The 16,215-nt window shown below is 37.8% G+C and overlaps 1 protein-coding gene across 1 annotated transcript; it reads right to left on the reverse strand.

Moving 5' to 3' along the window:
* Positions 1 to 3,418: 3,418 nt before the first annotated feature.
* Positions 3,419 to 16,137, reverse strand: LOC140160301 (uncharacterized protein SYNPCC7002_A1628-like). Its single transcript, XM_072183574.1, is given in 7 exon segments — positions 3,419 to 3,534; positions 4,484 to 4,626; positions 5,490 to 5,757; positions 6,558 to 6,750; positions 7,871 to 8,073; positions 8,076 to 8,216; positions 15,815 to 16,137. Coding segments are annotated over 7 exon segments (1,110 nt in total). The 5' UTR covers positions 15,953 to 16,137; the 3' UTR covers positions 3,419 to 3,510.
* Between the last annotated feature and the right edge of the window lie 78 nt (positions 16,138 to 16,215).

Consider the following 16,215-nt stretch of genomic DNA (forward strand, 5'->3'; position numbering starts at 1 on the left):
ATTTATTTATTTATTTATTTATTTATTTATTTATTTATTTATTTATTTATTGTTTGTTTGTTTGTTTGTTTGTTTGTGCGAATGGGTCTGAGAAGGTGTAGGCCTATTATAAAACTACACATTTATTTTCAATTTGTTATTTTGTTTTGTTTGTTGAATACAAACTAAAAAAACTGTGAAACAAGAGAACTTTTGTACAAAAAAATATCATTTAAAACAATCAGGTTACAGAAAACAATTCTTGTAAAGTCACTGTATCTGAAAATGTCAAGCGAATGCTGATACTCTTGGGAAGGAATGGTGTTATTAAACAAAACTCAATTTACATTGTAAACCAGTTGAAATAAGAACAAAATCCATAATTTTAATGTCATTGTTTAGGAAAAAAATATTAAATGCTCAGAATAATGTTATGCATAAAACATACTCGCGCCATATAATTTCGTGTAACAAAAACCGGTGGACCATCATCACCTATAGAACCTATCCAATAACCGGAACGGTATAACAAATTGAAATGGCAGGACAGATTGGTGGAGATTGTTTTGCTAAATTGGATAGGGTCTATACCCTAAGTTGAGAATGGACTGTGCCACTCGATTTGTAAAAAGGTCGCGAACCCTTTTGGTGGACCCAAGTAACTGCCTAAAATGAGGCAAAATTGAAAAGAAATGGGGTTTTAAATTGAACTTTGGAATTTGAAAAGTATAAATCATGTTAGGTCTAAGGCTGTGCTAACACCTTTCTTTAATGACTTTAGCCACAATTTTGTATTTTTTCAAATATCTTAAAAATCAAGAATCTAAGCTAATTGAACAGACAGTAGGTACGAAATCCACATTGTGTAATGTGAACACGCCCTTAGAGAGATGATGTTTCAATGATTATTTTAATTGTATTTAGATTTCAACTGTCATGCCTTTGTGATTTGTAAATTCCTTAAATTTAGATATGCCTTCAGAAATATTTTGTGTACATAAAAATATGTGTATATTTGTGACAAAAAGAAAATATCAGGTATACTTTTCTCATCAAAATAAGCCAAGTATCAACTGTACAGTATCTCTGCATGTTGGCATTGAAACACCAAACTCCAGTGCATAGTCTGTAAGCTCCCATGCTCATCATGGGAAGTCAGTCACTGGACAGTATAATAGTTTCTCGAGGTACAATTTGCCATTTACAGTATTGTAAACATGTATGTCACAGAAGTAACGTTCTCCCATTTTAGTCTGATACTTAAAACTGTGCATTAAATTTTTGAAACTGAAATAACAAGAGAAAAAAACCAAATGACACTATATATGTAGGTTCAAAATTTAATGCACATTTGTTGAGTTATGGGAGATGCTCTTTTTCATTTGTGCCATAGAAAATCTGCCTTTTATATATTCTTCTAGTTACTACTTTTGTCATGATTCTCAGATGATCAAAATTGTTGACTATATATTGCTATGTAAAAAAATATCAGTCTTGCATTGTATTTTGTCTTGTGCCTTGTACACGTGCTTTGTTCTATTACAAATTCTTACATAGCTATAATGATCTTGCAGCTGATTGATCCTCGTATCGGAGCTATGTTATCTTGCAATAGATATATAGCATATGTAAACTGCCAGAAAAAGATGTGAAAAACTTATGATTGAAAATTGCTGACATGTGACTCATTTTCTCTTGATCATGTCACATATTATTAAAAAATGTGAATCACAATTGTTTTGTTTTTTTATATAATGCCCATTATCTATGTGCTTACAAACACTACTGAATAAATTCAAACTATTACAAAATGTGCTTCATGTTTTAGTATGTTTCTATTTTTATTGCTTCGGTAAAATACCCTGATTTACTTAGACTATGCCATAGTCGATTTTTGATAAATAAAAATGTTATTAATCATGATGAACGCATTCAGTTGAACTCGAAATTATACTGATATTTATTACATCAAAATACTAGTATAAAATGGTTATGAAAAAGTTTATATAATTATATTTGTGACAGTAAAAGTAAAGTATAGGCCCTACGTGAGGCTTATATTATTGAATGCAACATATCATAATGGCATAATTATAATGACACTTCAATACTGAACAATTCTAATTTTAGAATCTGCCAGTTTATTATCCGAAAAACCGACTATGGACTTTCACTTTTAAGCAGAACTTACCCCCTGTTTACCCGGGACTTCGTTCTCTAAAACACACTGTCAATCATACTTGTTTATCAATAAAATCTAACCACAAGACTAAGCATGGTGGTACAATACACGCTAGATGCGTACGTTCATCCGCCAGCACAAAAGTGCCGTATTCCCTAGATAGTTGTGTAGTACATGTATAGTTAATGGTACCAGTACGTGTCGGGAGGATTAAAACAATAACGATATCTGGGCGACCAATAACAAGCCAGATTCATTTAAAAATGCATTACATCATGACCAATTTTAGTTAGGCCAGAAATTGGCCTAACTCTCCATAGAGTCCCGTGTTAAAAATGTTAACTGCAATCCAAAGTCAGTAGTCCACTTGGGAAGGTATCAAACAGAGGGCGTACAGTGACTGAAAAGATCAGTTGTGAAAATCTATCAATTGTGCACACATTAATTAAATCAGAGTTTTAAGCTTATGTAATAGCCAGTGTATGCACAATTGGCAAGTGGACTACGGAGAAATCTATGATTTACTAAGCAGCAAAATAAGTTATTATCATTGAGTTTAGCTATATATATATATATATATCTATAAAAATACAATATAATAATGCTGCATATCTTTTTCATATTTGTGACTTGATCTGATCCAATCGGACCAAAGTTGGCAATAACTTGGTGATATAGGCAAAAATGTAAGGAAATTGACCAAAAAAGCAATGGTGATAATCAATCTATTTTCAAAATCAACTTTGCTATGGCCTATGGTCCATTTCTGACCCAATTTGATGCACTCAGGCCAAAGTCAGGAATTTTGAAAATTGAGTTACTACCGTTACTAACTTGAATCCCCAGGTCTCTTGAATATTGGCTGCAAAGTTATCAACCTTTTATATTTCCATTTTAATATGTTTCTTACTGTTTTTCCTCCTCACTTTTTGCCTATATCTCAGTTTCATTATTGCTCACTTTAGCCTGATTGGATCAGATCTGGTCACATTTAAAATGTACACTCCCTTGTGGGAGATTAAGGTCATGTCTTCCATAGGGGGTGTATGAATGTGACGCATGATAACAGCTGCATGGCAAGCTGCGCCTGGCATGTAGTGTCCAATGCATGAACATGCAGATCATTTGTACCTAGGGATGAAATCAAAACTTGACCTGCAGTTGACCGGCGGTTGCACCGCATTCCATTGTTTAGAAAAATATAAATCGGCTCCAACCGGACGGAACCGCCCGGAACCGGCGGTCGACCGGCAGTAGAGTTTTGATTTCATCCCCAACAAGATGGCAAAAGGCTGACAGCCTCTATTTGAACTGGAATAGCCCATTAGTTGTCTGGTGACCTGCCAATGTTATAACCCTCTCTCCTGCCATACCTGGATGTAGAATGGAAAAATAAGAACAAAATCAGTATGCAATATACTGTAAAAGTCAATATTTTCGCGAGAAGATATTTTCGCGATTTTGAAGATTTTGTCAATTGCGCGAGAATTAAATTTCGCGGTTTTGATATTGATACAATAGAAACCTAATGCAAAAGGTCATTTTCGCGAGTTTTTATTTTCGCGATTTTATGTCCACTCGCGAAATTCGCGAAAATAAAAACCTCGCGAAAATTTCTACTTTTACAGTAAATAAATACAGAAATAAAGTCCTCACTTATGTAGCCAGTCATAAATCTAAAACTGGGCAAGAGGGGGGCATTTCCCCCCACATTTTTCTTTCCCTCCAGAGTCCCCCCCTCCCGGTAAAACCCCAAATGATGAAAAATGCCCCAAGCCCGCCCTAAAATTGTGTGCTGCCACTGGCCGTGCCTAGCAATTCTGACTCTCTGGTCGTTTCTTTTGAAAATGCACTGTAGCAAATGTGGTATCAAATTGGTGTTAACAAGATGATACACATGATTGTGTCAATCAAATTGTCATACAAATATAAGCAGGTCTAGATTTATGATGGGTGTTTAAATGTAGGAATGTTTTAATGACTTTAATTTGGTCAGTTCCGTTTTCAGGCTTACATGAGGTTTCAGCAGCTCTTAATTACGGTACAAAAATGAATCATGTGTAAAATACAAATTTGTTGTCATTTAAAATCACTCTATTAGGATTTTTATAACATTCAGAGAAGCCTATTTGAATGAACTTTCTTGCCATTGATGAGACTGACAAAGCTAGTTTCTCTTGGTTTTTGTCCTCACCTCTTAAAAAGCTGATTAGCAAAAATGTCCAGCTAGATTGAACATAAGGTGCAACTGGATTTGACGTGGCAATGTAATCTACCACAGGGAGTGTGAGTTTTAAATGGAATAGCTGATTGTTTACATACCTTTGTTGCTGCTCTATGTAGTATAGTATGTCTTAGAGCCAATGCATCTAGATTCCTAGAATAACCCCCTCCTATAACAGCTGCACATGGATAGCCCTTGGATGCAATGTAATCCAAAACCCAAAAGTCTCTAGCAAATAGACCTGTATAATCAAACAAATAACAAGCTTTTAAGAAATATTCATTTTGGGATTATTTAGATGCATAAACACAAAATAATTGATTTCTGATGCATATGTTGTCAAAATAGATCACCAAAACAATTATTAAGAAAACTGGTACAATTGAAGATGAGCGAGTGTCCAAATTGGACCAGACAGGGAACATTTTGAACAGGTCAACCCCGATTCAGGGTGGGGATAAAATACAAAGGCCAGGTCAGGGCACTTAGCCGTTGGGTTTGTTTGGGTCTAGGCAGGTGGCGATTTGGCAATCCCCACATCAGCATATGGGCGGTCTACGGTCCAGGGCTGTCTCTAAAGGTTATTTTCCCCCTACCCCAGATTCTCTCTGGAGCAGGCCACGAACCTTAGCTATGCCCCTCGGCTTTGTGCCAAAGCAACCGTGATATGTGCGCTTCATGCACAGTTATTTAATTTTTTTAGGTCAGTCGGGGGACTGTGGCATTTGGCCAACCCAGTCATGAAATCCTGCACACGTTACTATAACATCATGTGACCAAGGTGTGACATAGTTCTCTTTATGCAATGATCAGGACAAGTGCATCAACCACTAGTGCAAAATGATCCTTTGGTATCTATACTATGATCAGCTCGTAATAGGCGAAAATCTTTTGGTTTTTGTTACTGCACGCAGCAATATTAAAGTCCCAACTTACACCTGTAAATCACAAAAGCACACATCTGTTAAGCAATACTCAAAGTGTGGTTCATGTAGGTGGTGGGTCAAGCTGTTTGTACGCTATTCTATCAATCCACGATATTATGAGTCCTTATGATTACGAGCTGATATAAGAATAAATGTGAAACTGAATTCAACTACTAACCTTGATCAGTCAGACTCAGTCTGCCCAAATCATCATCAATATGAGGGTCAACCCCAGCATCATATAACACCAAATCTGGTCGGAATGTATCAAGCACCCAAGGCACATGGTCTTTTACAACACGTAGGTATTCTTGGTCCTCTATCTTGTCTTCTAAGCTCACGTCTAAATCACTTTGTTGTTTTGTGAGAGGAAAGTTCTTGCCATTGTGAACAGACAATGTAAAGACACATGGGTCATTCTGGAAGATAAATGCTGTACCGTCACCCTGTTAACATAATAAATTATGACATCAATTTAATTTGACCCCGGAATTTGACAAATAAAAGAATTGGAAGAGCCTGATTTTGAATCTTATGGAATGCATGATTTACCGGTGTATTGCCAAAATGGATGTTCTATTCGCTGTAGAAGTGACATCATAACCGGATTAACTATATACCATAGCAATAGATGAATACAATTTTTTTGACTTTTTTGTTTTGCACTACAAGCAGGTTGCTTTAATCATCTGTGTATGTCTGCAATCATAGATTGAATACAATACCGCTCTTTTCAAAGCTACTAATCTTCTTACAGGTGCGAGTGATCAGCATGATATGGCATAGATACCGCATGAACATTGTAGTGCAGGGCGATATATTCAAAATTATTCATCTATTGCTATGGTAGCCTTCAGGCACTGTATTTTGGAATTTGCATGACAGCATTAAATAGCTCTTCTGGAGCCTTCAAGGACAGCTGTTTAGAGCATTTACAATATAATGTAAGGAGAGAATGGTCAACTAAGGAGAGCTAAAAATCACTCTCCTATATCAGATTTAAGGAGAGCAGTAGAGAGTGATTACTCTCGTTCTCCTCAAAAGGCAGTCCCTGAGCCTTACCTCACTTCTACAGCGAATAGTGTAAGAATGTCCTATCTGCAATAGCTGCTATGTGTCACATGTGTACAACACAGAATGCAGAAATTATCAAATTCTATTAGGGCAGCTATTGCAAATATATCCCCTTCTTGCACTATCCCCTCAACATGTGTTTACAAGTGCTACCTCTGAGTCCCAAGATTACCTGATGCACATCTAGGTCTATAATCAAAACTTTCTGTGCTTTCTTTTGTAATATCATTTGTTTAGCTGCCACAGCCAAGTCATTTAATAGACAAAAACCACTTCCATAATCTGGGAAAGCATGGTGTGTTCCACCAGCAGTACTACAAGCTAGACCTCTTGACAATGCAATGTCTGCAGCAAGTATGGTACCCCTGTGAGGAAAATAACAAAAAAACAGGGTGAATTCATAAATGAACAGTAAAGCCAATAGACCATTTCAAATCAAGATCAGAAAAGATTGGAAAACCGCAGTATTTATTCAGGTAAGCTAGGGGTCAAATTGATGCACAATGAATCAAGTGGAATCATGTACCCTTTTGAATGAAAATACAACATATTTAGCCAAAATCAACATGAGCAAGTCACAGAGAAATTATTTCTTATGGTATTGAACTAATACTCCCACTATTTGGCACTTCACAATGTGACAGTAAAAGAAAGAAAAATGCAAATGTTTGTTGTCTGCGGCACATTTGATTTGGTCTTTGTGTGGTCTTCGCAATATAAATATCAATATCAATCTCTTGCACAAGCCATACCCAATGCTTGACAGTGTCTTTCACACAGATTTGTGTTCAGATGTAATGGTTTGCGTTAGCGTCGATGACCCAGAATTGTAAACGGGGTCTTAAAAAAGGTCTATAAAACAAAGGTTTGTCTCCGGATACGGAAAACAAAAAGAAATTGCACATTTTGCATAGCCATTAAAACTATTCAAAAAATAATTTGGAAGCTGATTTGCCTTTTTCTAAAATTTCACAACTGTATTAAATCATCACAGCTTTTGCATCGAAATGCCTGTACTTGCTGTTGCACTAATAAGGTTTATGAACAATTCCTATGCTCCCTTTCAGAATGTTGAACTAAAAAGCTTTCAACAAGTTCTAAAAGTATTTATCAATGTGCCATAATTAATAAATTAAACTACACCTAAAATTACCATGAAGGATTCCTTTCCATCAAACTGTCTTTGTTTGTTTTTACACGTTCACTCAGTGTGGAACCTACATTGTATAGTACGGTATATAAGCATGCTGGCATATATGGAAAGAGAAGTGAGAAACATGCAGATTTGAAGACAAAGAACAAGGAAAAGAAGGTCACTCCCAACAACCAAATAATTTTACTATCAGCCTCTGGGTCTGTTCAACATAATCCAAGACACAGTGTTTCCTCATGACTTCGTTTGGAAGTTTACTATTGATTCCCTATCATTTGAAAAGAAAATGCTCATGTACACCTACACATACTCTACATACAAAACAACCTCACATCAATAAAACTACACAATTACCTGTTTCAAGTCTACACCTTCTGACCAACCCTTCACTCCACTTGAACCCAGTCACCCTCTGTTCCTTTGTATCTGTCCCTCCATCAAAGAACTTGTCTATGTAGGTCTTTGAATGTACACAAGTGACAGTCTCTTTGCTGGGAAGGTCTGGTTCTGATACTTGATTTGCTGTGATGACGCCTTGTCCTTGAGGAGGAAGTTTAACACTTTGGTGAATTTTTGCATTGGGAAGCGATGGTTGGGTGGAAGGTAACAGACATAGTCCTTGTGGTGGACGATTGGGAGTTTACTATGCAGTGGATTACCATTGTAGCTGCTGAAATGCTAGGAATAAGAAAAACAACACAAAACAAAAACAGAAGTACAGAACATTAAATTATGTAGACATAGTGAAGAATATTAAGTTGTTTCCATTTTCTCTGTTAGAGGGGGGGGGACATTTTTGGTGAGCCGAAAGGGGGGGGGGGGCAAGCAATTTTTGGCACACATTCATGGGGCACCATTCAAATAAAACGCTCTATAATGGCTTAGGAAAATAGTACGGAAACGCTTAAATGTGTAAATTTTCCTGCTGGCTCCGCTCGCAACATGTATCTAGAGTAGTAAGGTTTGCAAATTGGGAGCTAAAAAATGTGCCATGTGCAGGGGGGCAGCTCGGGGGGGCAAAGATTTTTGGCCGGCCGAGGGGGGGGACGATTTTGGTGGGGGAGGGGGAGTGATTTTTGGCGGGGGGCAATTTTGGCATTCCATTATGATTTGGAAATTTGGCCCCGGGATTTTACCCCTCTCCTGAGGCTGATGTACATCATCTAGGTATGCCAGGTGAATTCAAATTTGCCATCAAACTGCATCATTTTATATATCAAATTAAAGCCCTTGAGTAAAAAAAAAAAAGCCAAAAATGAAAACCTTTTTGTCATAGCACTTTCCGTAGCAAAGTTACATCTAGTCAAAGATTGACTTTCATCAAAAAGATTCTGCTAGCAAAATTCCCCAAAACAGCATTACGGGGGTGTTTCTAGATCTTAGTCTCATGACGATAGCTTTTAATTAATGGAACTGCTATCAAAATCCCTCTGAAATTCCATGTGCGAGTCTCTCATCACCAAAAAAAATCATATATTTGGGTCAAGTGAAGTATAGACAACATATTTATGATGGTTTCCTTGAGCAAGCGGTTCTTTTAAATTTCAATGTAAATTTGTATTGCCGGTTTAGCCATTTTGACTGACTAGCAAATGTGTTAAAGTCTTATTCAGATTTCATTTGACAGCTTAACCATCGCATATACGCGCGTGACGTCAAGCGTGTGCATTGGACCTTGTGCAAATAATACGCTCTGGACGGCTAGCAGTATGCTTAATTTGTAAAAGGGAATCTGAATAAGACTTTAACTGAGGTTTCCCTGTACGGTCATACCTACATCGAATACAGGACACTTAGCCCACAATGCACTTCGCCACACGCAATTTTCGCCTACACGCCATTTCGCCTCGTGCCATCTCGCCCCTAATTAGCTATAGCGGCAATGCAACGCAATGGCATTGTGGATGTATACGATCGATGCGCACAGGATGTGTGTGTATTCAGACCATACTATCAATGATGTATTCATTAAATCGCCCCCATTGGATGGACGAGAATTAGCCTGGTGTAGTCTTGAGAATAGCCCGGTGTCAATAGGTGATGATTGTTTTTAATGATCGTGCTGTGGAGATTTGAAGTTGAGAAGTATTATAGTTGTATTTCTCCCTCACATAATTTAGCTATAGCGGCAATTAGATGAGTAGCTCAGTATTAATTGCGTTTCCGTTTTTAGTCTTTCAACTTTTGCATGTTTTTTAATTCTTTATTGGGTAATTTGTAATATAAGTATCTTTTCTTTAGTTTTCGACGGGTCCCTGAGGTCCTTTTTCTTTGCTTTACAGGCCCATAGTAAAGTATCTTTTCTTTACTTTTTACGGGCCCCTAGGACCCCGGGCCCGGGGGTAACGCACCCCCTTAACCATCTTGTCGTCGGAACTGTATCTTTCTTGACTGGCGAGAACTACTCTTGGACCGTTCCTCATCAGGGATATCCCTTTTAACAAAGGAGCACCTGCGCATATGATGTAGCATAAACACCGTCATCATGATCTGACTCGTTATACTTAATTGCTTTGGCTTCAAGTATTTAGCATTATGTATCCTATATAATATATTTCGTCGGTCGCAACACATAGTGGCGTATAGGGCCTATAATGTACAAATAAAATCTAAACTGAAACTATAGGTTTAGAGCTAACTATTATCCTATAATATTTATTCCTTGTTAACTATAAGATATAGTTTAATAGTTTGAACCTTAAACTTCAAATACAAATGGAATCGGGTCACTGAGAGATAACAGTGGAGGAGTATCGACTCTGTTACTAGTAGCATATCCTTCAAAATCGTTTTGATCAGAATCGTATTTTGTCCTTCACGTACGCCACTATGTGTTGCGACCGACGATTTATTTGATTAAAATGCAAGTTAGGCTTTAGGTATTTTAGTCTCAGCTCAAACCAAAAAATTTATGTATATGACATGACCATTGACAATACAAGAACGTATCAAAGGGGAAAAAATAATTAGGCCTAGGCCTCAAGAAAGAACAGGATTGAATAAAGAAAAATTAAGGACATAAGGAAAGAAAGACTTTGGCCTTATGCCTGAAGGAGGAAACCGGGTTTAACAATCTAATACGGTAGTCGGTATTCGTTTATAGTTTGAACCATGTGATTACCAACGGAGTAGGCCTACAAAACAAGCGTAATTGGACGGGAAAGAGAAAAAAATGATTATAATGGGTGTACTGAAATGACATGTGAAAGACTAAGCTAAAACTAAAAGACCCACGCATTTACAGCTGCAAGTGTTACGCTTTCATAACATGTATATAGGTGGTCGCCTCATGATGGAAGGGCCTTTTGATGACCAATGCTCAAAGTCTTTTCGGCCTTCCCGAGTCCTTCTTTCTTAAATTTCTTGGTGACAAGCTCAAAGTCGAATCCTTCCCTGATCATGCTGATTTTTTGGCATTGTAATGTTTTAACATGTCTACTGAGTATACATTGGAATCAAATTCATTATGTTTGTAAGACATCGGAGCTACCCTGGGAAAAAATTTCAAATAAATGGAAACTTTTTGTGCAATAAATGTGTTTATTGATATACGAGCTGTGATTTAATTTGAAACTTCACGTAACTCGTTATTTTCCCCAGATTTGGAAGATGTAGGTTGTTTGGCTTTATACAGGTATGATTCATTTTAAACTTCATATAACTCGTTATTTTTCTAGATCCTGTTAACACGCGCACCGCGTCTTCTAGGTCTATCAAATACCATACATGATTTCATTTTAAACTTCATATAAATCATTATTTTGCCCCGTATTTTGCGAATACGAATAGGTCTACGAATAGGTCTTCCCTATCCAGGCTTATCAAACACCCAGATTTGGAAAATCGGATGTCGTTTGCATGATCAGGCTGGGCATTCACACAATATTAACACTTGTCTAAAATAATTCCTTCCTTGTTTCTATTATTATAATTATTATCTTTCTTTCATTTATCATGTGTATACCTTCTTTGTATATTACACATATGCACATCATATTTCTTTACTGATTTCTAACAAACACCACCGTCAAACAAAAACAAAAAATTGCAAATTCGGATTTATGCGCGCAAAAGTAACATTTTCAATTTCCGAGCTTGTTTCTTCGAGATGTGTTTGTGAAGGGGTGTGTATGGAGTGTTAGATAGGGTGTGTATGGGGTGAGTGGACGTAGAGAGAACAAATAAACAAACCAAAGTCATTATAGAATTATAGGAGAAAGAAAACAAAACACAGATTCCAGATTCAGTTTTATGCGCGCAAAAGTAACATTTTCCATTTTCGCTTTATTAAAATTCTTGAGGTGTGTTCGTGAAGGGAGTGTGAGGTGGGGGTGTGTGCGGGAGTGGACGTAGAGAGAATAAATAAACAAACCAAAGTCAATGAGAAAGATTAGAGAATTACATACAGGAGAAAGAAAACAAAACACAAGATCAGTTTAATGCGCGCAAAAGTAACATTTTCTATTTCCGCGCTCAATTCTTCGAGTAGGGACTATGTGTGTTCAACATATAAAAGGGTGTGCGTGTGCACCGCGTGCGAAACCAGGAGTTGAGTGTTTACAAACACAGGAATTCGAGGAGGTTAGACCCAAAAAGCAGTAATTCGAGGAGCTTCTCAAAGTGGAGAACCCTATAGGGGGGTTAGGACGTCTTTTTCTGGCATTTTTGCCTTCAATTCGAGGAGATCCATAATTGTATTTGTGCTAAGTTCTCCTCACACACCTCCTCACATTCCTGTGAAAACTCCTCGTTTTGTATGTAAAGTGTGCACAGTTTAACACACTTCACACACTATATGCTTTTCTGTCTCCTCGTTTAGACTGCGCTACGAGTATAGGTGTGTGTGTGGGGGGGAGGGGGGTGGTATGGTTAAAGGTTTAGTATACCTACAGCGTCAAATATCCCATTCCTGCATTAAAAGTACGTGCATGATGATACATTCCAACCCGTGCTGCACTCCAAGAGTAGGCCTGCAAATGTCTATATTTAGGCCTAAAAGAAATTCAGCTTCAGTTTCCTCTTGTCTAAAATTAAGTAAAACTCGTAGGAGACCCGGGTCCCCGCTAGTATAATTATATTTGCGGTCATAAGGTATTTCGGGGGCAAAATTGTGCAATAAATAGGAGTAGGATCCAAAAAGGTCTTTCGAGGGCAGTTGCTAACATTAATGAGGCCTTTCGAGGGAAGACCCCCCCCCCCAAAAAGAGTTCTTTCTGGGCCATATTCTAAAACTTAGGACTTTTCCACAAAATGGTCTTGGGAGCTGGCCTTTTGCGTGAAAACAATAAGAAAATGATGGGTCTTTGGATGTGTAGGCCTATAAGGGAGCACGTTAATACTAATAATATTTGACAAAGAATAACCCCAAATTAAAATTTTACCGAAATCGTATTTAGTATTAACCAGTTTTGCAAACATTTGCAACTTTTTCTTCTTCAAGCGTGCCTCCGATGAGGCCTACGCCATAAGCACAAAACATGGCCCGTATAATTCTCGGGGTCTTAAGGGGGTACTACACCCCTGGGGTAAATTTGTGACTATTTTTCATTTTTCTGAAATTCCAGTGTAGTAATTGGATTCATTGCCCCTATAATATACATAACTTTTGTTACCACTGTGTTATTAGTTTTTGAGAAAAATGCAAAAATAGACACAAATTTATCGAGGGGTGTAGTACCCCCTTAATCAAACTGAGAGCATACTTGACCCGCGACTTGTCAAGCAATCGATCGTACATCAGTGTGTATGGCATGCGGCCGCGCGCGGGGCACGGCCTTGTCAAGGAGAGTACATCGGTGTATTCTGGCATTTTTGCGTGCTTGGATCACGGTACCATTGATTGAACATAATCACACCGGGAATCACACCCGGCGTTTTCGTGTAAGTGGTAGCTAATATCCGCCGTTAACACGCGGTGCAAAAATGGGGCATAAGTCACTGCACAGTAGGCTACCCCACAAAATATCTCAAAGCTGCATGCTGCTGGCGTTTGTTTTGCTAGTTGTGCACATTTGTCTTTGAAAAATTTGGCAAATATTTTTTTCCCTTAAAGGGGCATTTCGTGATCCACAGCCTCATCCCCCCACTTTTCCCAAAAAAAGTTGAGATTTTTACACCACTGGATACCTCTGGCTACATAATGTTTATGTACCAAATATTTCTTGCAGATTAATTCGTTTAGCAAAAATATCGCTAAATTTGAATTTCGTTCTGGTGCACCAGAACGAAATTACAACACATTGTCTATGGAGCAGTGTAATACACATAATCATGCATAACTCGCAAACGCATAAAATCGGAATCAACTGAAATTTTGGAAATAAGCTTTTTTCGTGGATATCTACTGAAAAATGTCATAAAAAGAGGATGCTAGGATCACGAAATCCTCCTTTAATTGTTTCATTAGGCTATGTCAAAGAAGATCTTCTCTGATTTAATATCTTTTATAGGACTGCAAGTTTTAAAAGTTTTGAACATCTCAAACTTTATTTTAAGTGAGTTTGAGCGGTGCTTGCCGTAAAATGAATGATTCGGTAATAATTAAATAAAAATGCACAAAACTCGCAAGCGCTTTTTTTTGGCCATATTATATAAATTATTAGGCCATACTGGCCATAATTAATTTAACACTAAAAAGTATGAACTTATATGAAGTAAACATAATTTGTAAAATAAAATAACACATATAATAGGGCCTAATTGATTCTTTTGTTCATGAAAACATACCTGTAAAAATAAAATACATAGGCCTAAGGATTTAACATAAAAATACATTTATAAGGCCTAAATTTCGGACATATTAAATTAATTATTGGTCGTGAAAATATAATGTAAAAAAGTGATGCCGATGATGGGAAACTTGGAATCAACTTTCATTACCCTTATGATTTTGTATCATAATTCAATGGCTTTCCTTCATCTTCGTGTGCATGGTACGGGCTTACAAGCACAAAACATGTTTTAACACGGCCCGCAATTACAAATTTTTTGTTGCGCACACTACCCGTCCTCCAACACGCTGGCAAGTAAAGACTTCCGCGAAATCGCCGGGTATGCCATGGGTAAATCAATGGCACTGTGACCGTTATTCCATTTCCGGGCCATCCGTGGTTTGGCTGGCGGTGTGCAGGCACGCAGGGGACTTGTCAAGCAATAAATCGGCAGCAAATACCCATGTGTAAAAGGGGAAAAACGCACAGCATAGGCCCTGCTCGCTGAAAATGGCCAAAAATTTATTTTAAACACTTTATCACGTTATCAAGTTATTAAAAGTAGGCTGAAAGGTTTAACAATCAATGGTATTAAGAAAATTAAGACTGCCATATTTTTCTTTATAATTATCTTCATAAAAATTCACGTATAACACACTTTAACACGAAGTTATCAAATTATTAAAAATGCATGTTGAAAAAATGCATACACATATTAAAATATTTAAAAATATTGTTATAATCACATCAGCACGGTGTGTTAAAAACCGAACACCATAATCTACACCGGGACGCGGACGGTAGGGGCCTCAATTTATAAAACGCACACACATACCCCCCCACACACACATTTGTTTAATATTCCCGTGCATTCATTGGAACGAATCCTTGATCGTACAGTCTGCTACCAACACAGGAACACACGTAGTCTCCTCCGCAGCCAGTTTGGTTACGCTCCCTCCACACAAACAGTCTGCCAATGGCCACTTATAACGCCGTTTCTGATTGGCTACACGTATATAGCCGTGAGAGCTGTACATACGGGAACTTGATTGACCTCAGTCTAGCTGGCGAGATGGCGGGTCAAACTTGCTCATGAATAATAAAGTAGCCGTCTAGCCGATCGACCAATTGAAAGCTTTGTTTGACGTCAAGCTGGATGACGTCGGCAGAAAACCGTTAGCGAATCAAAAAGGACCAGTTCGTGACCATTGGCAGACTGTTTGTGTGGAGGGAGCGGAACCAAACTGGCTGTTTGTGTGGAGGGAGCGGAACCAAACTGGCTGCTGTGGAGACTAGAACACACGACCCTTCCGGTCACATCGATCGTCATGATACATCCACAACCGCCATTGCAATGCATTGCATTGCATAGGGGGCGAGATGGCACGTAGGCGAGATGCCGTGTAGGCGAAGTTGCGTGTGGGCGAGGTGTCCTGTTTCCCCTACATCATCTAGAGATATTATAAAAAAGATAAAAGAGATAAAAATCAATAGTTTTGAGCTTTTAGGTTTTATATAATTACAATTGTTTTGGAACTATTTTTATAGCATGAGCATACTCACTTTAATGTTCATGAAAATTCGACTTGTAACACGGTCGATACACATGAAAGAACCGGGGAAAGAACTCGCTGCCACTGTGACATGTTGTTGACATGCATATAAAACACTGGACTTTCGACAGAGCATTTTGAGACCCATTTTGACGAAGTGTTCTTGACCAAAAGATGACAACTTATAATCAAACACCAACACGAAATTGATCTCAAGACATCAACGATTTATTTGGAACATCTCGACACGAAATCTGTGTTTGAAATAACGAGTTACATCAAAAGTTAACAACGGCAGCGCCAGAAATCGAGAAAACCGGCTTATCTCTCTGTTTATATTTTGTAACACATGTGTGTGACCTGGGGTCAAAGGTTAAAAACAGATGCAGGGACCGTCGTAAAACTCTGATT

Source organism: Amphiura filiformis, chromosome 9 (genome assembly GCF_039555335.1).
Source record: "Amphiura filiformis chromosome 9, Afil_fr2py, whole genome shotgun sequence".
NCBI classification, from domain to species: Eukaryota; Metazoa; Echinodermata; class Ophiuroidea; order Amphilepidida; family Amphiuridae; genus Amphiura; species Amphiura filiformis.